The sequence below is a fragment of the Leptinotarsa decemlineata genome, unplaced genomic scaffold (assembly GCF_025532065.1).
Source record: "Leptinotarsa decemlineata unplaced genomic scaffold, Ldec_3_MD MMD2_tig00000505_RagTag_RagTag, whole genome shotgun sequence".
Taxonomy (NCBI): domain Eukaryota; kingdom Metazoa; phylum Arthropoda; class Insecta; order Coleoptera; family Chrysomelidae; genus Leptinotarsa; species Leptinotarsa decemlineata.
The window spans coordinates 20310664-20337109 of NW_027412549.1; the positions used below are offsets into that span (position 1 = coordinate 20310664).

The 26446-nt window shown below is 34.9% G+C and overlaps 1 protein-coding gene across 3 annotated transcripts in view; it reads left to right on the plus strand.

The window, feature by feature from the left end:
- The window catches only part of LOC111512558 (retinol-binding protein pinta), a 31588-nt gene extending 15343 nt beyond the window's left edge, over nucleotides 1-16245 (plus strand). For 2 of the 3 annotated variants that reach the window (XM_074174161.1, XM_074174163.1), the window contains exons 5-7: nucleotides 5632-5742; nucleotides 10458-10560; nucleotides 15975-16245. In XM_074174161.1, the coding sequence (XP_074030262.1) occupies nucleotides 5632-5742; nucleotides 10458-10560; nucleotides 15975-16123 (363 nt within the window). In that variant the 3' untranslated portion in view covers nucleotides 16124-16245. The remainder of the gene's footprint in view (nucleotides 1-5631; nucleotides 5743-10457; nucleotides 10561-15974) is intronic. The other variant, XM_074174162.1, reaches the window with a different exon arrangement.
- Nucleotides 16246-26446: the final 10201 nt, after the last annotated feature.

Here is a 26446-nt window from a genome sequence, read left to right on the forward strand (position 1 = left end):
ATAAAATGATTGAACAAAAAATAAAGAGATAAAAATGAATATAAATGAAAAGTTGGGAGATTTCAAGCCACGTTAGTTCACGACGTTTCGATTTTTAGTATCTACAATCGTCTTCAGGTGATGCCTGGACTGATGCCTCCGAGAGATGACTATTTATGGGTCGTTCGAGTACTTCAACTTATCCCCACTTTCCATTTTTCTGCTCCACTGGTTCAGTGGAAGATGACCGTTTGGCGGGAGTTGGCCATTTTTTGCTTGATGATGGGTTTCCATATGTTGCGTATATCTACGCTAGCTTGGCTGAATACGTTTTTGGACAGCATGTATGCGGCTTCCTTGAATTTTCTCCTAAACCAATATTCCTTTCTATGTATGATCTCAGCTTGGAACCACTCGATGTTGTGTTGATGTTTTCGGTATACAGATGTTTCCCACGTAGTGTCGGTCCTCTTCACCAAAACGTCGTGGATTTCCTTCTTCATATTGAAAGTGATGGAAGGTCTCATGCTGACCGACATTACTGACCGACATTAAGTGGGAAACATCTGTATACCAAAAATCCACTCACACGGGACAGTATCTGAACCACAAATTCAACCACCATCAGTCAACTGAAAGAGGAATCACCAAGACTCTATCAGACCGTACTTTCGGGCTCTGTAATACGAAGGAAGGTCTCGAGAAGAAACTAGACATAATTAAAAATGATCTTTAACGAAATAGCTACTCCAATGCAATGGTAGAAAAGAGGTTGGCTGAAAGACAGCAGAAGCCTCGCAAGGAAGAGATGCCGTCATAACCAGTGCTTGCACTTTCCTACATCAGAGGATTATCGGTGAGGATAAGAAGAATTGGTTCCAAGTACAACATCAGAACCTGCTTCAGATCAGGTAACACTATCCGTAGCAGCCTCACGAAAACCAGGCCACCAAACGCGGACTGCGATTTCAAGAATTGCACATTTATCGGATACCCTGTCAGTGCGGAACATCCTATATTGGTGAATATTCGTGAAACGAAGAGGCCGTTGAATGTTCGCATTGCTGAGCACAAAAAATATACACAGCGAGGGGAAACCAGCAAATCAAGAATAGCAGAGCATGTTTGGACCCATCAACACAACATCGAGTGGTCCCAAGCTGAGATCATACACAGAGAGGAACATTGGTTCAGGAGAAAATTCAAGGAAGCCGCATACATGCTGACCAACAACGTATTCAGCCAAGCTAGCGTCGTGAACGTCGTGAACTAACGTGGCTTGGAATCCCTTTGAGTTTTCATTCATATTCATTTGTATTTCTTAATTTTTTGTTCAATCGTTTTATTATTTTTACTTGTATTCTATTCCACTATTATTTCATTCCAGGTTATTTTTGCTTGATATAATTGTAATTTTCAGTTATTTGTTTTTAATTCTTCTTTTTCAGTTGTTTCGAGGATTTCAAATCATTTCATATAGTAGACAATGGAAGTCCGAACCAGTGAAATTTATCATGAAACATTGTCAATCACCTCCAAACAAACGTTGAATACACGGTACGGACCCGGAGCCAGCGACTTATTCCGAGGATATGAGAAGACTTTGGTCAAGCTTACAAAGGAAGAGACTCACCTCAGTTTTCTGTGCAGAGCGAGAGACAACAACATCATCCCCAGAAGTTTTCTGCTGAAATCTCCAATCCCAGGAGAGAGAGCTAAACGCATATTGGAACGTGCCAGGCGAGTACTGATAAGATCCCAAATCAATTATCACCGTTGGAAGAGGTCAACTTTGATGCAGGATGTCACGGAACGATTTGAAGAAATAAGAAGAGAAACATTGGAAGATTATCATGGAAAAATCTTTGCCAAGATTGAAAGCACGTGCTTGAAGATCTGCCAAGACATGGAGAATACCCACAATAGAAAGTGGGTGGAAATTAGTGAGGAAACAATGCCCAAACACAGACCGAAAACAGGAAAACTATGAAGCCGCCAACGTTATCAACATGAATTTCCGCCCGCTCACTCTAGTAGAGAAATCCTCGTTGAGGAAAGGCCTAAATTTCGTCATTGCGCCAACATCTGTGCCGACTTTGGAGATAATTACGGCAGTGGAATCTACCAGTTCCCTTATTTGCCAGACCGAGGCAGGAGAATTCAGATGGAAAATCATAGAACAGCTGGATCAAAACCAGTTCCAACATTTAACATCAGCAATGAAGAACGTAGAGCTCTGAACGGCCTACGTAGAGACAACACAATCAAGATCCTACCTGCATATAAAGGAAACGCTACTGTGGTGATGGATACTGTTGTCTACGAAGACAAGATCGAAGAGGTTCTTTAGAAGGGACCATACACAAAGATCGTACGGGACCCTACTGCATCAATTGGAAGGAAGTTGTACCAGATTTCGGACTAGAGAAGATCATCGCTAACACCGCACCACAGTGAGCCTCCCAACTTGTATGGATTACCCATAATCCACAAGAAGGACGTTCCGCTCAGACCAATCATCAGCTCCAGAGATTCGGCTACTCAAAACTTGTCCAGATTTTTACTTCCCCTAATACAACCATTACAAGGAAAAACATCGTCTTTTGTGAAGGATTCAAGGCATTTTGTCGAAGTACTAGCATCAATTGAGGTCACTAATTGGCTTCGACGAGGAAAGCCTTTTCACCAACGTTCCGATCGAAGAAGCACTGCAAATCATACAGAGGAAGCTTTTCGAAGACGGGAACATGGAAGAGAGAACGAATCTACCTATAGAAGTAATTATGAAATTACTAGGATGCTGTATGCGAAACTGTTATTTCCAACTGAAGGACGAATTCTTTACACGAAACGAGGGACTGTCGATGGGATCGCCACTTTCACCAGTTATAGCCAACATATATATGGAGTGGTTTGAAACCTGGCCATTGATGAAGCCCACAAGAAACCTCGAGTCTGGTTGACATATGTTGACGACACCTTAATAATATGAAACCATGGGAATACTGAACTAGACGCCTTCCTGAAACACATCAACAGCATGAGACATTCCATCACTTTCACAATGGAGAAGGAAATCCAAAAAGAATTGCCATTCTTAGACGTTTTGGTGAAAAGGACCGACACTAATTGGAAAACATCTGTATACCGAAAACCCACTCACACGGGACAGTATCTGAACCACGAATCCCACCATCATCAATCAACTGGAAGAGGAATCACCAAGACTCCATTAGACCGTGCTTTCGGGCTCTATAATACGAAGGAAGGTCTCGAGAAGAAACTAGACATAATTAAAAATGATCTTTAACGAAATGTCTACTCCAAACCGATGGTGGAAAAAGAGAATTGGTTCCAAGTACAACATCAGAACCTGCTTCAGATCTGGTAACACTATCCGTAGCAGCCTCACGAAAACCAGGCCACCAAACGCGGACTGCGATTTCAAGAATTGCATTTACCGGATACCCTGTGAGTGCAAAAATCCTATATTGGTGAAACGGAGAGGCCATTGAATGTTCGCATTGCCGAGCACAAGGAACACACACAGCGAGGGGAAACCAGCCAATCGGGAATAGCAGACCATGTTTGGACCCATCGACACAACATCGAGTAGTCCAAAGCTGAGATCATACCCAGAGAGGAACATTGGTTCAGGAGTAGTCCAAAGCTGAGATCATACTCAGAGAGAAACATTGGTTCAGGAGATAATTCAAGAAAGCCGCATACATGCTGTCCAACAACGTATTCAGCCAAGCTAGCGTAGAGATACGCAACATATGGAAACCTATAAACTTATCATCAAGCGAAAAATGGCCAACTCCCGCCGAACGGTCATCTGCCACTGAACCAGTGAAGCGGAAAAATGAAAAGTGGGGATAAGTGAAAGTACTCGAACGACCCATAAATAGTCATCTCTCGGAGGACTCAGTTAAGTCATCACCCGAAGACGATTGTAAATATAAACAATCGAAACGTCGTGAACTAACATGGCTTGAAATCTCTTCAACTCTTTATCCATATTCATTTGTATTTCTTAATTTTTTGTTCAATCGTTTTATTATTTTTACTTGTATTTTATTTCATTATTATTCAATTTTAGATTATTTTTGCTTATTATAATTGTTATTTCCAGTTATTCATTTTCAATTCTTCTTTTTCAGTTGTTTCGGGGATTTCAAATTATGTTATATATTAGATAATGGGAGTTCAAACTAGTGAAATTCATAGGATCTACACATTCAATTTTTGTGGAGTTTGTGAATGTGTTTCCATCACCAAATGAGGATTCACATCGCTCCAGTAACGACAATTATGTCTATTCACTTCACCATTCAACTTGAAAGAACTTTCGTCTGAAAAGCATGTATTGCATAATAGATTTGGGTTATTGGTCAATTTCTCGCTGAACACCTGACAGAACTGAAATCGACCACAAGGATCATTTTCATTCAATTCCTGAACAAGCCAAATTTTGAAAGGAAGGTATTTGTAGGCTCTCATAGTACGAAGAACACTAGTAGCTGATACACCAGAAGCTCTAGATACTTTTCTGATAGATTGTTGATTATTCATTTGTACATGTACTCAAACTGCAACTTCAACTCCGTTATTTCTGACAGGATGGGATACTTCAAATTGTTTTTTGTTGTAAGAACCTGAAGTTCGGAACTTATCCATTAACTGTTTGACGTATTGATGACTCACGTTGTGGTCTGTATGATTCGTATTATAATTTTTTGTAGCAGCTTTAGCACATTCATTATTTCGATAATAGGTTGCAACCATTTCTATTCTTTCTTCAGTAGAATGAACCATGTTGAAACACAGTGAACAAGAATGACTGAATAATAATTGGTGAAGAACTGACAGTGGCCAACTATCTACTTTTTGTTCTGCGACAACTAGATTCAACAAAAATTACCAGTGCAGGAAAAACTATCAGTGTCGTCCATTTCAGAACGAAAGTAGACTGTATTATTATATGGGACTAGATTGATGTCATTTTGAACACTTTATCCGTCGATTGTAGCTTGCCATTAATATTACTTTTGTTGATATCCTCAATAAAATGAGCGACAGCAAATTTGCTGTTTTTGTTTTTAAATGAAACGTTCAACATTCAATTTTTCAATAACGAAAGAACTAATTGCGATAAAAATTCAGAAGTAATAGAGGAACGAACGACCTTTCAAATAATGTATCACTCGATCCCCCATGCCATAGAAAAAAATAGGGGGTAGTTGCTGGCTGCAGGGAGGTGAAGTTTGGAGTATGATTTCCATATCAGAATTAGTCCCCCTAGACATGAGAATTGACGTGTTCTTTGAAATTTTTGATTACACATCCATATCTGACTCACAAGGAGGGTCAAGTTTTCCTTGGAACGCCCTGTATAATTATGTATTTTCTTCATCAGAAAAATGTGAGTGGCATTTTATGTTTATGGGTTCTATAGTTGCTCATTATGATAAAGTTGAATATGTATATGGTTGCTCATAATAATTTTTGTACCGTTCAATTTTGATATACGTCGTCGTGCTCATCAGCTAATCTGATTTCTTGCTGTTAGCTTATCGAAGATCATATTTGTTCATCATCAATTGAGAATCATTCACAACGAAATTTTTAGGTGGTGAATTTTGTTTTCAGAAAGTATTCAACAATAATATCAAACAAATACATCTACTGAATTATCCACCATTTGCTGAACCCGTTTTAAACCTAACAAAGAAACTTTTGAATCCTAAGATCGCCCAAAGGGTAAGTGAATCAATATCACAAAAAATTATTATTATTTTTATAATTATTATGACATCGAAAATATTGTAACATATATGAGCCTTCCACTACTCCATCTGATACAAAAAAAATGGATGAGAGAATCTTCCAAAGAAAGGAAGGAAGTAATCCATTTTTTTTGTATCAGATGGAGTAGTAGAAAGCCAAAAACTTTCTTTCCCAAAAATTGATCACTCGTAAAAATGTATCCCTTTCAATTCATATATGAGCTATTCTTGAAAGTTCAAATTTTTGTAAGTTCCCATATCAGGAGGTTAGGTTAGGTTACCAACTTACCAACTGCCGAAGTTGCTTGCATCACCCTCTTTGCAAGGGAGTTGGCAGCCTCATTGCTTTCCAGGTCAGTATAACCAGGAATCCAGACCAGAGACAATCTGTTGAGTCTTCCTATCGAGGAGAGTCGATTTTGGCAATATGCTACCAATTCAGACGTTGCTCAGGAGACTGTTCTAGTGTAATTGATACAATTAAAAACGCAAATCGTAAATACTCTGCATTAGAGTATCTGATTAGATTAAGGTTCTCATTTGTTTCAACTTTAGGAAGAGGCAACTTTAGGAATGTCTCAACTCCGCCACCCTTTTTCATCTTCCTCCAAGTAAATTCCATTGGAAAGAGAAAAAAATTGTATCTATTTTGCAATAGATGACTGTTAACTTCAAACGCATGAAATAATAATAATATAGCATTCACTTCCCAACAGAAATCGTTTTCGAAGGATAGCAAATACTAAATAATTAGAAGTATAGTAACAGTGTTACAATAAATAAAAGATGACGTGGATACAACATAGAAAAGAAAAGACAAAGAGAAAAAGGAAACATCTTTGATCAATTCCCATATTGCTTATACAGGGTGTTTCAAATTCGATCCTCACCACTGGGATCTCGGAAACTATGAGAGATACGAAGATGTTTGAATTAGGTTTGAATTGAATTGCGAATTTTCGTGACTAACAATATACCGTTGAGAAAATGTCGGAAAATGGTTTGATTTTTGTCTGGCTTAATTTTTCGAAGGATTAGAAAATAAATTGCACTTCCACATTGCATTTTGGTAAAGTTGCTGTAACATTTCTCTTGTTTCTACGAAAACATTTCCAAAGCACTCTCCCAATGTGAAAAACTTATTTTTCAAATGAGATACCAATAGTTAGTTTTCGAAAACCATTTCTTCAATGAGACATTCTGTATATTTCTGCATATTCAAAAAGATCTTGAAATTACCTTATCAAAAACGTAGCACACCTAAAGTTTCGCTAAAGTCATCTTTGAAACACAGAGCTTTTAGATTTTTTCATGTAGACTTTGAAACGCATACTTTAATCAAGTAGGCTTTGAACGATGCAGCGATGAAAAATAATACAAATATTTACTGGTATTTTTATTCAAGCGAAAAAGATGCTCTTCACGTTGAGAAGAGAATGACGTAATTTTTGGTAATTTTGTATATCCAACATACCAACGTTAAAATTCCCACTGAAATGCGTTCAACAACAATGAAACTAGTAACATTTCATTTTGTAAGTTGCTCGAATGCTAGTAAAATTTCACACGTTGCCGAATCGGAAAAAACTCGAAAACTGTCAGTCTTTCTTTTCTTTTCAGAATTATCCATTTCTTCTGATAAGACCTGCGTATATTCAATACGCCTGAAGCATTATCGGAATAGTCCCAACAAATACTAAAATAAGTAAGGATAATAGCAATAAAACATATCAACAGTACAAAAAATTTGAAAGTTCGAAATAGTGCACATGTTGGCAACGCCGTAACTTGTCATCTTGTGACGTCATCCTCTTCTTAACGTGAACAAGCTATAGTGATTTCTTTTCAACACATTCGCAATGAAGTATGTGAATTATGAAACAATACTCCATACGGCGGATTTCATTTTCTTCGTGCAAAGTATGTAAAAATTTGGGTTTGAACGCATGCATTTTATGCCTCTTTAAACATATTCTACTGCGGCTCATATTGAGTTGAAGCGATAGTTTCTCAAACTGATTCTAGGATCAGCTTGATGAGCCGCTAATATCGTATCATCATCAATATGATGTTTTACAATTTTTCTGTCCTTTGTTACTTGGCCGGTGGTCACGAATATATTATATATTTTATGTACAGTTCCAGGGTGTACAGCTACCTCTAGCGAATGTCTTCTATTAAATTCAGCGGACGCTTCACGATAAGACCTCACTCCTTCACCAACAATTAAAACAATTTCAATTTCTGCTTGAAGTGACAGACGTGCCATGTTGAACTTTGTCAAACAAAATAAGCTGATATCAGTTAAAATGGGAACTTCAGAAACAATGAAATATCAACTCACGAACAGAAAACAACTGGAACACAGGAACAATATCCAAGACAAATACATGAACAATAAACACAATGGGAACAAAAACACGGAAGAAACAACAGACCAGTGCAATGAAAACTGGTCTGGGGGTTAATACGACAAGATCTTTCAACAATATTGTCAGGTTGACAGTAAATATCAATGAGCAACTGTTTTCCATGGTGATTTCAGGGCACCGCATCATTCAATGGAACTGATGTAATTAAATACCTTCAAATGATTTCAGACAACAATTCAGCAAGTAGGTAAAATATTCTAAATTCTACCTGTTCACCGAGTGAGATTTTTTCTTTGAAAATCAACAGTTGTTCCGGTGTTGCAATCAGTATGAAGATTAATTTTGTTTCGGATGGTAAAATGTTTCCTCAATATTTTTTTTTGATAAAGGACCCCGCACATTTCTTATGCGAAATGGCTTGTCTTGAATTTTGCCGAAATTTTGATATGTTGTAGTTCTTGATGTGCTGATTGAGAATGTACACAGCCAAAGCTCAGATTTGTACAGTTTTCGAGATGTCAACCTTTAAATATAGATTTTTTCAATTTTTTGCAGTTTTTGCTCATCAATCGAGAGCTCTAACTTCTGGATGGGATAGAATTTGGATGTTCAGCAACCAGAATTAGTTTTACGAATAATCTTCAGTTATAATAGATGCCGCCATCGATAATTTTTCATACACTGCTTCACACTATCTCGATAATCTGAGAATGTGGCGCTGTGACATTTTCCTCAGATAGGCTCAAAATGAATGATAGCATCTCACAGCATCTGTATCTTTCATACCTGAGAGTACTCTCCAGATAGAATGAAGGGGTCCAGGTATTGGAAGCGAACTATTTTGCGCCGTAATATGATTTACTTTAAAAATGGGGTGTTCCATCGCGAGTAGCGGACAGTGTATATTACTTTGGCTAACCCCATTCAGGTGAATTTTGAGCATTTTCATCAGTCCTGAGAGTTTCCTCGAATATCACGAAAGATACGGGGGTGTTTCCATGAGAAGTGAGATACACTGTATAATTACATTTACTCCAAAATCAGAAAGGAGAAAAAAACATTACTAATTCAGAAAAATAATGACAGAAGCTCTACTCAAAGAAGCATTCTATAATCTCGAGGAATTTTACAGTGAAACTCTGCTATGATTTTATTTTAGATATGATTTAAATTTCAGTATGTGTCATTTATATTTTATTTGCTTTTTCAGTTAATTTTTATGTACCCACTCATTTTATCTGTATTTGAGGTATGTTTATTTTTCAGCTGATTAGTATAGAGTTTTTCTACTTTTGTAGATATTTTCCATATTTAAAAAAGCACTCTTCAATAATTTTCCAACCTTATATGCTTTGTTAATAAGAACTGGATTTCTTCGACAATGAATTATATTTCTCTCTTTCTATCTCTCTCCCTTTCTATCTTTCTCTCTTTCTACATAGAATAGATGATGATGATTTATTATAGGAGTAGTAATTAGGGGGTGATTTTAAAATTTTTTTCACTGACAAAATCGAGATCAACTTCATTCTCATCATAACTCGATTGACTTCAATGCCAGAGAATTTTTTGAAAAAAATGAAAGTTCTCACTTGTTCTTGACGAAAAATTAACAATCATTGACGAGCTATTTTCTTTGTCTTGGGTCAATAGACAACATATATCCACAAATGTTTCATTGAGCTGCATTTTGAATATTCTTACTTTATGAGTTATTCGCGAAAAACCTTCCGAAAATGTGACCTCATTGAAAAAAAAAACTGTATAGAACCTTGAGAATAGTCAAACATTTTCCAAGCTATTTTCAACGCAACCTCTCGAGAAGAGGTGACATCTCTCAAAAACGTGAAGTCATACCGTTGTCAATTTTAAGGTAACGTTTAAGTGGAACCTAAATTCATTTTATTTTGCCAAACGGTGCTGTTTGTATAAATTCTAGAACATCGAATTATTTTACCATCAATCACTGGACTATACCCTCTATTTCGAACCATCTTCTAGGTGGAAATTAATTCCCTGAACTGACCACCTGAACAAAATCAGGTGGCAAGTAGTTTGTAGACCATCAATGATCTAATGGATGGAAAGATGCCGTAGTGAAGTTGTTAACTTTTTTATGAGGAATATAATTTTTCGACGAATCAATATGATATCAATATGCACCCATAGTTATTATCTCTTTTATTGAATAATATTATGTTTTACATTGTGAGTTTTCAAGTTTTTCAAATGGGTTATGTTCGCAATTGTTAACAATTTTCTGCACTCAAAGATGGTACTCGAGAATATTTCATTCTGAAATATATATTTTTTACAGATCACTCTTCATAAATCAACTGATACTATAAAGGATTATATTTCAAAGGACATTCTGCCTAAGGACTATGGTGGCACTGGTCCCTCATTGAGAGAATATAGTGGTGAATATTTTGATTACAATATTGATTGAATGGAATTGATTTCCATTTGTTAGTACTGAATAATTTTTGAATTTTTCCAGCAGCGGATCAACCAATAGATAAAAATGATTGAGGATTGGTCAACACTTTTTGATATATCTTTTTCATAGGGATGCAGTGATGACTCATAATGGGTTCAAATCATCTTTGGTCTTGTGAAATCTTAAAAATTATGAAAATTACTATATGATATGAGTTTTCAGACAAACTTTTTCACAGCTTTAAGCAATTTGGCTTTTTCCATCTATATGGAAATTTGATATATGGAAGTCAGTACTTCCACTGTTCGGTTTTTTACTTTTAAGGTAGACACAACTTCAAATGTGATTAGTTTTATTGAAGAACGAATCGAAAAAATAAAAGTAAGCAATCAAACTCTTTTCTTACTGTCATACATTCTGAACTCCATTCTGCTACAACTTGTTGCCATAGCACTCAAAAACAAAATTTTCTGCTTCTTCTTAACTATCAAAATATGACAGAACACAAATTAACCTAAGACAATTTTCATGTTTCAACAGATGACAGCAGGTGTATTAGATTCAACAATTATTATGGTAAAACATAAGGATAGTTCAACATCTCCTTCTAATTTTCGAATCTAATACCTAACATTAAACAAATGATATTTTACACAAGTTGAACATCAAACATCTTTATACACAAGTCTGTTACTGAATTTACCAAATTTAGTCGCACATAATGGCTTGGTTAAAATATCTGCGATTTGTTCATGAGTTGAGCAGTACACAAGATTCACAGTACCTTCTCTCACCTTCTCATTGATAAATTGATATCTTACGTCAATGTGTTTTGATCTTTTATTAAACTGGTTATTTTTCACTAATGTTATGGTACTTTGATTGTCCACATGAAGAGTAACTTTGAGATTATGTCCTATTAATTCTTGTATCATGGATTTCAGATAGATAAGTTCCTTAACACAATCGGCAGCAGCGATATACTCAGCCTCCGTACTGGACAGCGAAACAATAGGCTGCTTATGACTGCACCATGTTACTGGTCCACCACAATAAAATATTACGTACCCAGTTGTGCTCTTTCGGGTTTTCACATCACCAGCAAAATCACTGTCACTGTAGGCTATTAATTCATTTGGATTAGAGTCTCTATTATACTTTATACCAAAATTTTTGGTCCCGTTTAGGTATCTTAGAGTACGTTTCATATTTGATACATCTTGGGTTGTTGGTTTTTCCATGTTTCTGCTTCCATATCCAACAGCGAAAGCAATATCTGGTCGGGTTTTACTCGATGCATATAACAAACTTCCAACAAGCTCTCTGTAAGGAAAGCTGATATTGAGATTGTCTTCTTCCAAGTTAGCATTGCTAACTAATGGTGTTGCCACTGTCTTCGATTCCTGCATGTTAAATTTCTGAATCATGTTTTCAACATACTGTTCTTGGCTCAATAGGATCCCATTTGTTTGTTTTTCAATTTCTATTCCAAGGTAGGATTCTGGATCATTACTGGATGTCATTTCAAACTTGTTTCTAAGATTTCTCAGCAAGTTTTCCATTTCTATCTCATTGTTTCCGACTAAAATTCCATCATCAACATAAACGGCAAGTATTAGAGAATTGTTTTCATTTTTGAAAATACAATTTTCAGTTTTTAGAATGTGTAAACCATTTTCTTTCAAAAAATTAGTAAATGTTTTGTTCCATTCTAAAGGAGCTTGTTTTAGACCATACAGAGATTTTAGAAGTTTACATACCTTGCCTTTTTCTGTGTAGCTTTCTGGCAATTTCATATAAATCTCTTCTGACAGGTCTCCATAAAGAAAGGCAGTTTTGATGTCAAATTTCTTAATGTAATAATTATTGCAGGCAGCTAGGGCTAGTATTATTCTTAGAGCAGTTATGTTAACTACTGGGCTGAATGTTTCCATATAATCGATACCATATTTTTGTTGGCATCCTCTTACAACTAGTCTAGCTTTATAATGTATATCATCTTTAACTTTAAACACCCATTTGCTGGTTAGATTTTTTTTTTCAATACTGTGTTTTCATCCACCAATGTCCAAGTGTTGTTTTTGTTCAATGAAGCTTTTTCATCCTCAATGGCCTGTATCCATTTTTCTTTGTCATCACTTTTCATTACTTCTTCGTAGCTTAGCATCGCTATAGAATGTTCATTATCAGAGTGTGTTAGGTCATAATCCAGAAATCTTTTTGGTATATTTACTTTTCTACCACATCGTGTTGTTTTAACCTCACTTTCTATCTCATCTTCTGATTCCTGGTGTTTTAGATCATCATTTACTAAAAGTTCATTAGTTTCGTCTGTCATTTTAACTTCGTTTTCCTCTTCTTCCCTTTTCTCAAGGTTTTCTATTTCTTTCATTAATATTCTTGAATGTACTGGGCTTTTACTTTGAATATCACCTTTAGGTTCTTCAAAGACTACGTCTCTGCTTATAACTATTTTTTCCTTTTCTTTGTCCCACAATCGATAGCCGTTCGATGAATATCCAATGAAAATGAACTCCTTACTTCTTTCGTCAAGTTTTTTTAAATATCCCAGTGTCTTGGCATAGGCTTTACATCCAAATAAATGAATATTTGAAAGATTTGGTATTTTAGCTGTCCACTTTTCTGTTGGAGTTATGTCAACTGCCTCGCTGGGTGATCTGTTTGAAAGATATGTAGCCACTCTTGCTGCTTCACCCCAGAACTTCTTGTTCAAACCAGAGTCAAAAATCAGTGCTCTGGCTGTGTCCATTATGCTACGGTTCAACCTTTCTGCTTTACCGTTATGTTGAGGAGAGTGTGGTACAGAAAGATCCATTACAATTCCTTTTCTTTTATACCAAGATTTCAGATCTGCATTAACAAACTCTGTTCCATTGTCACTTCTTACTTTTGACACTTTCAAGTTGTGGTGAACTTCTACTTCTTGGATATAGTCCTTTACGTATTCAGATACTTCATATTTATTTTGCAATAAATATATCATGGAGTAATGAGTGAAGTCTTCGAGGAATGTTAGAATGTATTTCTTACCATCCCATGTGATGGGATCGATGGGGCCACATAAATCTGTGTGAATGATTTCAAGAGGGCGGGTGGCTCTAGTTATTACATTATTGAAAGGAAGTCTGGTTTGCTTAGCTTTTAGGCATGTTTTACATACTGTTACTAGTTTATCAAGATCAGTTTTATTGATGTCGATTCCAGTTGACGTGTCAACTAATCTTTTCAAGTTATTCACCCCCAAATGTCCTAGTTTTCTGTGCCATATTTGTGCTGGATTTTCTTCAAGTTCTGATAGAAAAGTTTGTGGTTGTATATTCAAATTCACCATATAAATACCATTTTCACCTTTGGTTCCTTCGAGGATTTTCATTTCATCTTTCAAGATAGTCACTTTGTTTTTGTCAAATATCACTTTTCCTTCTTTTTCTGTAATGGCACTCACAGATAATAAGTTTTTACTTAAATCAGGAATGAAAAGTACATCATTTAGAATAATTTCACTTCCTTCTATTGATCCCAGTCCTTGACTTCTCATATCAAGTCCCTTTTTAGCTACTGAAATTTTTGATGTAGTTTCAGCAAGTGTTTCGAAAAAATCTATGTTATTAGACATATGCGAAGATGACCCTGAGTCTACAACAAAAACTCTATCGTCTACGGGGTTTTAATTTTTTTCTGTCAAAAATGCTACCTTCTGCATTTTTTCTGGTGTCTGTTTCTTCTTTCTGAAATAGCAATCTTGTTCAACATGATTGTTCTTCTTACAGATCGAACAAGTTCTTTGCTTCTGACAGTTCTTAGCAAAATGCCCCAATCCATTACATTTGAAGCATGTTACTTTTTCTTTATATTTGGAACCCTTCTTTTCACTTTTTGTTGACACGAATGCTACTGCATTTTCTTCTGTAACTTCTTTGAATCTGGCTTCTTCTGCTAATAGCCTTGAGGTGAGTTTAGTTAATGTCTTTTCACTTTTGGGTGTTGAATCCCAGGCTGTGTTGAAGTATTCATAACTTTCTGGTAACGTTGAAAGTATCTTGGAGATAATCATTTCTTCATTAATATCTTGACTCAAACTTTTTAGTCTGTATGCCAGGCTTTCAACTTTACTTATATGTATTGAAATATCACTGCTTCTATCATATGTTAAGTTAAAGAAATCCTTTAATAAGCTGCATTTTTGTTCTTCAGTGTTCTTGTCAAAAATATTACTCAGTTTCTCGAGCATCTCGTTGGATGTTTTACAGTTGATTATATGCAAGAGAATCTTTTTGTCTACTGTCGTTATTATTAATTTTTGGGCTTTGGCATCTCGACGATTCCATTCTGCTATTTTACTGTCATCAGAAGATGGCAAAACTTCTCTTCCACTAACAATGTCCCATAAAGCATAAGCTTTGAGTATAATTGTTATTTGAAACTTCCATATCTGGTACGATTCATTGTTTGTTAGTTTTTCGACCGAAGTCACTGCGTCGTCCTGAGCTGCAGTCGCCATTTTTGTTTTTAGTTGTTACCGTTTTTAATTTTTACGATTGCTTAGGTTTTACACTTTCTGCTTTTAACTGAAGGGTGCCTGGGCCCATAACCTGTTCGGTTTTTTACTTTTAAGGTAGACACAACTTCAAATGTGATTAGTTTTATTGAAGAACGAATCGAAAAAATAAAAGTTAGCAATCAAACTCTTTTCTTACTGTCATACATTCTGAACTTCATTCTGCTACAACTTGTTGCCATAGCACTCAAAAACAAAATTTTCTGCTTCTTCTTAACTATCAAAATATGACAGAACACAAATTAACCTAAGACAATTTTCATGTTTTAACAGGTGTATTAGATTCAACAATTATTATGATAAAACATAAGGATAGTTCAACATCCACCTACACTACATCATACATTCATTATCAATGCTGGTGTAAAACTTCTGGCAAAAATACTCTCTCCACAATAAGAATATAGAACTGACGCTAAGCGAGTTGGCATCACCAGAAGAAGATAAAACTGAATCATACAAGTTGTAACTTCTATATACATCATCTCCTCTGGTAATGAGAGGCATCTTTGTGATTATCTCCTAATTAAGATTTATTATGGAAATAATTACTTCTTATGATATCAAATATTCAACTATACTATTTTTACCTCATTCTGTCTTTCGAATTGACTAATACTCACAGTTTTCACTCTCAGAAAATTGGGAAGAAGTCCATTGACGTATTTTGATTAATAAGGAAGACCTATGAAATATCAATTCTCTTTCATTTTGGAAGGAATTGGGGAAACATTTATTGAATTTTCATTGAAATTTCATCTGTTGAAAACATTTTGGGACAAATTCAATACGAATTTCAATATATTTTTTTTCAGAAATATGGAAGCAAAAATTCACAGAATACAAAGGAAGGTTCGATACTCTAGATACACTGCGAGTAAATGAAAAGCTCAGGCCCTCTCCTCTTATAAATGATGAAGTTTTAGGATACTACGGACATTTTAAGAAAGTTGATATAGACTAAACATATAATATAAGCTGGGACATGAACCATATTCATTTGGTTTCAAAATTTTGGAATTTGTCTTTAAGAAAATAATGCCTTTGAAATGGTGAATTCAAATAAAAACAAAATTTTGAATAACATATATCTTTTCATTCACCCCTTCCACGATTTTCAACTTTCGAATCGGCCAAATTTCGCATCATCGCTAGTCGCGCTGATCTGTAAGACCAGGGTTCAACAATTCACTCATTTATTTTCGAAACAAGAAACTTTGTTGATATGGTAAGAATCACTTGCATACCTAGTAGTGCAACCCTTGACAATTTGAGTAACCGATATCGCTCACCCGTGAAAAACTGCCGAACTTTCGTAGTGTCGTCGGAACGACACTACGAAAGTTCGGCAGATGTCAACCAACAGCTGTCTCTCAACCTTGTTATTGAATGTTTACAAAAATATTGACTCCAACCTATTTTCAACTATTTACCGATCCTTATTCATGCCATAGAATAGAAACATCTAAGGTAAGTCGCCACATCTTTCCCATTCAGTACGAATATTTGAACATTCATATTATGCAGAATATTTACCGAAAATATCAAACAGTATTTAGGAACCCAGAGCTAACTAATATTGTTTTCCAATATTATATGGCTCCAATATGTAAGTGAACCTTCTGGAAGTGATGAATAACAATCTATGCAATGAATATTCTTGGAAAGGTACAGAGAATAAGGCAGACAACGGCTGATAAATGATAGATGAAGAAAACTGAGAAACATACAATAACAACCTATTTCAACCTAGTGAGGAGTTTTGGATTTTCATCGTCGAATGTGAAGTGAATGGTAAGTACTGGTCACGGCAGTTAGTCAGGGAGCATACATATATTCTAGTACATTTCAGGTATGGTTTTCTATGGAACGGAAGATTCCTATTATTATGATATTAAATGAATAAAATCAACTTGTAACTGAATTACATTTTCAACATCCTCTGAATAAAGATTTTAAAAGGTGAGGTAGTGTTTTGAAAGGTCACATAGAAGCAGTTTTGATCTAGTGCTGAATTGAAACGTAACAATAGTTCAACTGAAAGACACTTATGTTGGATTTTATGACAACCTGTTGAACAATTCAACTGATCCAATATATTTTCTACAGAGTACAGACGGCAAATTACTGTAACGAATCTGAAACCGCTTCTGACAGGTTAAGTTGATGTGCCAGCCGACTCACCAAACAAACAGATGACGTCACCTCGAAAGAATGCAGCCTGGAATGGCCGGTAAAATTCTAGACGAAAGGACCTTCACCTATATCAGTCCGTCTTCCCGACCCAAGAAGGCAGTTAACAAAGTGAATCGAGAGACTAAACAAGAAATTCGAAAAGTCGAAATACATTAAGCGGCTGTTGCTTAGTGTGGTAATAAATGAATCAGTTTGTGATTATTGAAAAATTTTTGTAAATTAATTTGAGACAGTTAATTCATCAATTCGCCACAATTGGTGTCAGAAGTGGTATGAGTGCTACAGTTGACGAAGAGCCAGAGAAACATTTTCTACTTGGTGACCAAAAAGCATTTTCGAGACAAACCGTCCTATGAAGATGTCTGGAGAAGTCTTACCAGACTGAGGGATACGATGCTCGATCAGAATCTTGTGGACTCGGCAATCCCGAAATTAGCTCGACAAGCTGGATTGGAGAATTGTGAGAAGCATGTTGGAAACGATATTCAGATCCAGCGGCATCAAATTTTGGTGTGCGGTAACCACCTTCCACGACCAAGCGTGAAGGTTGTGGAGTGTTACTTCCATCGTGCTTCGTAGTGCAGATATAGAGAATCCTGCAGGTATCGACACACACCAATTAAGAAATTTCGGGGCAAAACGTCTTTGGAAAGGGGACAGTGTAACAAATCTGAAACCGCCCCTGACCGATTGAATTGGTACGCCAGCCAACTCAGCGAACAAACACATGACCTCACCCTGAAAGAATGCAGTTTGGAACCACCAGTAAAATTCTAGAAGAGTACCGAACCGTCCACAGAATTCTCGAAAGGACCTTTATCGATATAAGCTTGCGTTCCCAACCCAAGAGGGCAGTTTAGGAAGTGAACCAAGCGGCTAAACTAGAAATGTGAATAGTGGAAATGAATTAAGCGTTAGTTGCTGAATGTTGTAATAAATAAATTAGTTTGTTATCATTGAAATATTGTTGCAAATAAATTTATTCAAGAAAGTTAATTCATCAATTTGTCGCAGTACAATTCAAATCAGGAGCTTGTCTAAAAGGTACACGTTCTTCCCACGAATGTTTTTTCCTGAATATCATACTTTCCAAAAGTTAAGAGTATGTTTTTGTATGTTGATATTATTGGGCACGCTCCGAAAGGATAACAGAATATTACAATATTATTTTTGAACAAATTTTCCATCACAGGTTTACCACTAAACAGTTCACAGAACTGTAATACGTGTTCTACTATACAACGGCTTCTTCTGGTGTGCTCATACTAATTGAATTCTAGCAATAGGAGGTCTGTAAGAAAAGCGAATTTCAATTTTTCTCAAGAAACATTCGAAAAATGTTAACTTTCACGACCGAAGATATCTGTATAAAGGCTATTTTCCGGGTTTTCTAGATGTGGTCTGCATGTTTTTATGCCTGACGTTTCGTCTGCTGCGTTTGACATTTTCAAAGGTCACTGGTAACGATCGCAATACTCGACCTGGTGCTCTGGTTCTTGTTCCTGTTGTATCCGAAGCATTAACTACTATTTTCGTACTGGGCGTTCTATTTGTATCGTTCATAATTGTATTACCTGTTCTTATTCGTGTACCTTTAAAGACAGGTAGCCAGCTTCGATTATTGATCACTGCCTCTTTTTTTTCTATTCAAATTAACCCCAAGTTTTTGAATCTCTATTGCCTCTCTATATTCTTAGGTAGTAATTCTGAATACTATTGAGTATTACTGTGTCTTGGGATGAAATAATGTAGTATTTCCAATACCAATTGGAACAGCACAGAAAAGGAATTCCCGTCTCGACATAGGCGTCGGCATATTATTTTTCAGTGGTAGTTTTTCAGTTACTTATTCTTACAATCATAGCAATTAATCACCCCATGAAAAAGTTATCTCAACTGAATTTTTCCACCATGCTTCAAAATTTAAGGTAGTTGATTTCCGAGTCAAAACTCTAAAATACAATGAGAACACAAATGTTTTCTCATGTTTGTTAGTTTTTCGGCTATCAATGGATGGCGCTGTAGAACAATTTTTTGAAAGCCCTGTTCTATAACGCTGCGCACGCCTAAATTCGTTGATTCTGATTCTGTCAAAACATAGGAACAACACCGATACAGCAACTTTTTTTGAACGAGTGGAGCTAAAAATTATGAAAAATCATATTTATATGATTTCAAATGATGAGAATACGAACAAATTTGAAAATTAAAAAAAAATTCATTGCTCTAATCGACTTTTTTACTTTTTAACGTCTTTGATTATTGATAACAAAGTAGAAAATAAAAATTTTCCAACTTTTCCAACGGAAATCTTTTTTGAAGGCTTTCAAGAAAAGTTCTAAGAAGTGAACAGAATCTGAGATTTTCAGTTTAAGAATTATCAGGGTTTTTATGTAAATTCAAAACCTGTGAAAATTTGTTAGTCAACCAATAAAATAATGATAAAAAACTTTTAAAACAAGCTTTTATTCAAGTGCCCTAAAAAGATCAAAATTAAATTTCAAATCACAATAACCACATTCATTTATGACTTTACTTAATTGATATTATAATAAAATCTTGTCGCGATACCTAGAAGAAATATCTACATATTTAGTCAGACGAAATTTAAATTGAGAAACATTCTGACAGATCAACTAGGTACTGCAATAAATGTCAAACCCGATAAATCCTATGTGTGCAAAAAAGTTATTTAAGGTTGAAGTTCCACATTTTAGGCATTCACGGCACTTTCATTTAATAACAAACATTAAGAATTGCTTACAAGTTTAGTAGATGCTTACCCAATTACAAAATTTCAATTACAAATTGAAATTAACGCGACAAAGTTTTATTGTAATTTCAATTCTGTGATGTCATAAATAAATGTGGTTGATGTGATTTAAAATTTTATTTTGATCCTTTTGGGGCAATTGAATAAAAGCTTGTTTAAAAAGTTCTTTTATCATTTTATTTTATATTTCTTAGTTTCAATCGATAGTTATCGATCAATACGAAAGTCCATCCATAGAACGGAGAGTCCTTCAACAGAAAAACTTAAGGAACGGGGAAAACTATTATTAGGATAAACTATATTCTATAGAAGTAGGTAGGTACCTACTCCTTCGGCATACCTTATAAAAGAAGTAGCTTGTTATATTTCTTAGTCTATTCATTTCATTGATGGCGTCATTATTACATGGCCGAGTCCCAGTTAATTTCGAACAGTCTAATTCTTCTATTAGGAGTCCTTTGGCGTTTCAGGTTAACGCTTTGTTTGGCAAGGTTTTCATTTTGTTTCAATTTCTCTTTCTCTAACTTTTTTTCCTTTGTGTTGATGTTTCTTTATTTTCTATAGTGTTGTTCCCAGGAGTACCAAAGAAATATTTGTCAACCCTCCCAGAGCTTTGTTCAGCAGGGTAAGAGCTAATATACAACAGCGTGAGCTCCGGTGCCCTGAGGTGGTACGTTCACGATATCATTTCACACTCTGATGCCACTCAATCCTCGGCACGGCCTCACTTTGACTTGACTTATTTCAGCTTAGAGCTTACTCGTGCCTGACGAAACCCCGTTCCGGGTTTGATTTTGGAGTGTTTCTTCTCCTAGACGGGTTGCAGACCAATGCTAATGACGCCCATCTCACTAAATTACACAAGTCATAGTATGCCTCTTGTGCCTGTTGCTCACATTGCGTGATAGACTCTTTTACTCTGGGAACTTAGAGGGTGGTAGATAATATTTTTTTCAATGCAAATAAATATGGGTACTCAGAACCTAACCGCTGAGGCGATGTCTTGTACGGAGCCAATCCTGGCAGCAGCATCAGGTCACGTTTATGATTGACATGCATTGTCATCGGTTCTAGACCAGCATGCAAAATTTCAGGTCAATCGGATACCGGGAAGTGGGTCAAATTAAACTTGCAAGATTTGTTAACATACATACTAGTCAAGATGAATAAAAGCTTTTAAAATCTAAAGTATATCAAATGAAATAATCACGAAAAAAAAGTTTATCATGGATTTTCGTTTATTCAAGTATCTAGAAGTTATGTTATTTTCATTTCTCAATAATGACATGAAATAATTTTCAATGTTCATAGGCCCGTATCAATTTTTTCGACAAATTTCCTTCTTTTCAAGAACCTTTCATTAAATTTCTGATATCTTCAATATCTTCCGAGATATTTGCAAAAAACCAAACCCTTTTTTTTATAATAAATTGTTTATAGGATTTGCAATTTTTTCGAGTCCCTTTTGAAATTTTACAAAAATTTGTTAGATGTCATTTCGAATCGAATGAGTCCTGGATCATAATTTTCGGTGCCCTTGGACAGAAGTTCCAAAAAAGGGATTTTGTGACCCATACTATAAGACAGACACCGTAGCTTGAGTTAATTTGAATGTTCGATGAGTATTTATGAAGCTTTACAACTTTACTACTTCTCTTCACCATTTTATGGAAGTGTGTCACAGTCTTAGTTCAATGATAGAAAAGTAGAAAGCCAAAAAGCTTTCATCTCCACAAAATTCAATTAACTACTTTTGCAGATTTTGGTAGTATAAACTTTTTACATAAACACAGTGTATTATTGAATTCGAAAAACAAACCAAACAATAAAATGAGTGTTATGTGTTTTTTTCTGATACAACATGAATAAAGCAAGGTTATACAAGATCAAACGTTAACTCGTTTCAGTGTGAAACAGGGTTTCTCATGTAAACATGTTATTTTATATGAATCGACTAATGTTTTCTTGGAAATGAAATAACTTCAGATAGTTTATTAGCGTAAACAACTAATTTAGTGAAGAGTTTTGGATTGAATAGAAATTATTTCTTCTTCTCTGATTTATATGAAGAACGTCATAATTGATAGTCATACACAAAAAGTTTATTCAGAAAGGATATGATGAAAGGTGTTATACTGAAAACAAAATCATTTTCATGAATTCCAGTTTCTGTTAGGAATGTAGTGGCTTTCACATCTGAGAGAAACACCAGTTTTATTCGTTACTTTATGTTTATATTTTATCATTTCATGTACGCAATATTTGTCGGATTTCATTTTGGAGTGACTTGGGTGCTTAATATCATATAATAATAATAATGTTAATGATAATAAATGTCTTCACTGTTTACAGCTGATAAGGTTCAACAGTTAATGACTTGGCAGACTTCAAATGATAACAACAAAATTAACGAAAATTACACCCAAAAATGAATGACAAACGAAAATACTATTCTCAACTTTAAACACTATTTCAATAAAGAACCACTGAATTTATCGACATCAGACGATATAAATATAGTCTACAAGTCGCTTTGGGTCACGTGAGATACTGCTTCGAAATCACACATCCGTTAAAAAAATTTAAACTGAATACAAATGATACAAAAACAAATTTAATCATGTCTCGAGAATTGAAAAGTGAATTTAATGATCTAAAATACCTGAATTGGCTAAGAAAGCAGCAGGATAATGAGAATATCCATGATTACTATAAAAAAGCTAAAAGAGCCTTAAATGAGAAGTTTGAATCAGAAAATTTTTTTTTTACAGAAATCTTATAATGAATTCTATGAACCCTACAAAAAAATCATGGGAGTTAGTGAATTTGAAACTAGACAAAAAGAAAGTTCTGCATAACGAAATCACCATCTGCTGAAATTATTGTAAATAAATGCCACATCGCAAACCTATTCGCAGATAACTTTGCAAACTCAGTAAATGATAAATATGCTGATCAAATGCCTAGTGTCGAAAATTGCATATTACCTGAAACTGATAGTGACTCATTCTTCTACGAACCATATGAACAGAACGAAGTAATGGACATCATTTCAAACCTGAAAAATAAACCCTCCTTAGGATATGACGAGCTACCAATAGTGCTTATCAAAGCCTGTCGGAATGAATTCAGTTTCTATATCACTCAAATTATAAATATGACAATGAGAATTGGTCATTTTCCAAATATTTTGAAAATATCAAAAACCACCCCTGTATATAAAAAGGGTGACCCTCAACAAATTGAAAATTATAGAACAATCATGACATTGAGTCCAATAGCCAAAGTATTTGAAAGAGGAATCTATATACGCTTAAAAAATTTTTTGGAGAAATATAACATTCTCTCGGGTAGTCAACACGGATTTAGAAAAGGGTTATCAACCCAAACTGCAACAACTGGGGTCACCCAGTATATATATATATATATATATATATATATATATATATATATATATATATATATACAGATAGAGATATTATCGAGTGTGTATGATACAAATCAAGAATGAAATAATTCGTGGACACAACACTCAAAAAATATATATATATATATATATATATATATATATATATATATATATATATATATATATATATATATATATATAGCAGTCTTGCTAACTCGAAAGAAAACTGGAACGTTTAGGATTGCGGGGCCCTATTAAAGTCTGGATAATTTCCTATGTAACGGAAAGGCAATTATATGTGAAAATTGGGAATGATCTCTCAAGCCAATATAATGTAGGTATTGGAACCCCTCAAGGGAGTATCTTAGGACCACTCTCATTTCTGTTGTACATAAATGACCTACCTGACTTCATTGAAGGGGATAGGTGTTTATGTATGCAGACGATACGACAATAATAGTGACGGGCTCTTCGTTGAGTACTCTTAATGTGAAAGTAACCTCAGTAGTGTACCAATTCTCTGAATGGTGTACAAGAAACCATCTTGTGGTGAACCTACAAGAAACCATGTTCATTCAATTCAACAGTACACGCAGTAATGAACCAAACCTTGTCAATCTGAATATAAACAACAATCAACATGAATAAATAAATAAAATATTTATTAATCCTTTCAACTATTGTAAACAATAGATAGGATAAGTCAAAAACAGTGTCATTAAGTTTTTATTGACAAACAGGACGAAACAAGCACAATGATGACTAACATAGACTATGTAAAATACACTTCGATATCATCTCAGAATTAAAAAGTATAATTCAAATTCCTCAACAGTATAGAAACATTCTCTGATAAGGAGTTCCCTAAGTCTATACTTAAAAACCGCCAGGGATCCTGCGTATTCTATTTTTTTCGGAAGACAGTTAAAAAAAGGGCAGCCTGCATTGATGGGAGATTTTTTGTAATAGGAGTGTTTGGGCTTGTTCAATTTGATATCATTTTTATTTCTGGTGTTGTAAGAATGTGAATCACTATTAATGGGAAATGAATGTTTGTTATTGAAAATATATGATAATAGTTTCATTAAATAAATTGATGTAACCGTGAGGATCCGTTTAGTTTTGAAAACCTGTCTGCATGATTGGCGACTACTAATGTTAAAGATAAGCCTTATAATTATTTTCTGAGCAACAAAAATTCTTGTTATGTCTGATGCCTGACCCCATACTATAATATTATAGGAAATTGCGGAATACACAAATGCGTAGTAAACCTGTAATAATGAATCTGTGTTCAAAATATTTCTTAGTGTTGCCAAAATATAAAAGCTTTTGTTGATTTTTTTACATACTATTTGTATTTGATCTTCCCATGTTAGGTTACAATCTATGAACGTTCCTAAGAATTTAGATGAAGTGGAGGTTTCAACAATATTATTATTGACTTCGAAGGTGAAATTAGAAGGTATTCCATGTTTTGTGTGAAACTCAATTATGACTGTCTTACTTTGATTCATTATTAGTGTATTCTGCATACAGTAATCCGCAAAATCTTTCAAAACTGAGTCAGTTTTTTGCTGTAGTCTTTGGCGATCAGTGTCAGACACCACAATAGAGGTGTCATCAGCATACATGAAAACATACATGAATTATCAAGCTCAACAAAATTCTTAGGCATACATCTCGATAATAACATAACGTGGATCGAACAAATAGATAATACATGTAAAAAACTCAAAAAAAGCTGCTTTGCCTCCCTAACACTAAAAAAATCTCTTCATGAATCATCTCTCCTGAAAGTATATTACTCCGTAGTCTACTCGACCTTATCATTCAACATAATCAGTTGGGGCCTTGCAACTGAATGGACTAGAGTCTTCGTTCTCCAAAAACGCATAATAAGAATTATATATATAATATGAAACCTTTTGACTCATGCCAAGAAGTATTTAAACAAAAGGGTATATTGACATTTCCCTGCATATGCATTTTAAATATATTACTGTATATACATACTAATAAAGATTGCTATGCTAGAAATGGTGATAGACACAGGTATGAAACATGAAACAAAGATAACCTTCGCATCGAAAAATTCAACCACACGTATCATACAAAATCACCACAACATAATGAACTTACACTATATAAGTATATATCAAATAATGTGAAAGAATTATCGCACCCTCTCTTCAAGAAAAAAAAATTTAAAAATGCTGACAATGAATGCTTTCTACAGCCTTGAAGAATTTGTGAACTATTGCAAAAGTACCTAATTCATGTTAATACTTGTATGTAAGTATGCCCCTGTATGAATATTGTACTTTCAAAATAATTTATTGAATTTCTAGTTAAAAAAAAGATTTGCATAACAATAACAATGTGCTACTAAGTGTAATATGACTTGCCATATTCAAGCACAGCTTGGCTACAAATGTTTAATAAAGAATCTGAATCTGAATGAATAGTATGGACAAAAATATGAATCATTGTTGTCTTCTAGCGAATACAGCTCTATGAATATCAACATTTCAAAGAACACTTGAGGACGACCAAATTGTTTTTCGAACCGTAAAAAATAAATCATGCATTTTTTTCAATTATCGAAACACTTCTGATATGCACTTTCTGGTATGTCCTTGAACTCTCTCAGCGATTCAGTTTGTTTTCTCCTCAATTGTGGCAAAACGCAGTCACTTCATCGATTTCTTCAATATTAGGATCAGATAAAAGTCTCAGGGGACCAAATCTGGTGAATACGGTGGCTAATGCATGATTACGGTATTGTTTTTGACAAAAAAATTACGAACAGGCAATGACGGGTGAGCAGGGGCATTATCGTAATGCAAATGCCATGAATTGTTTTTCCATAATAGATGTTTTCTTCGAATCGATGTATCTTCCTTATC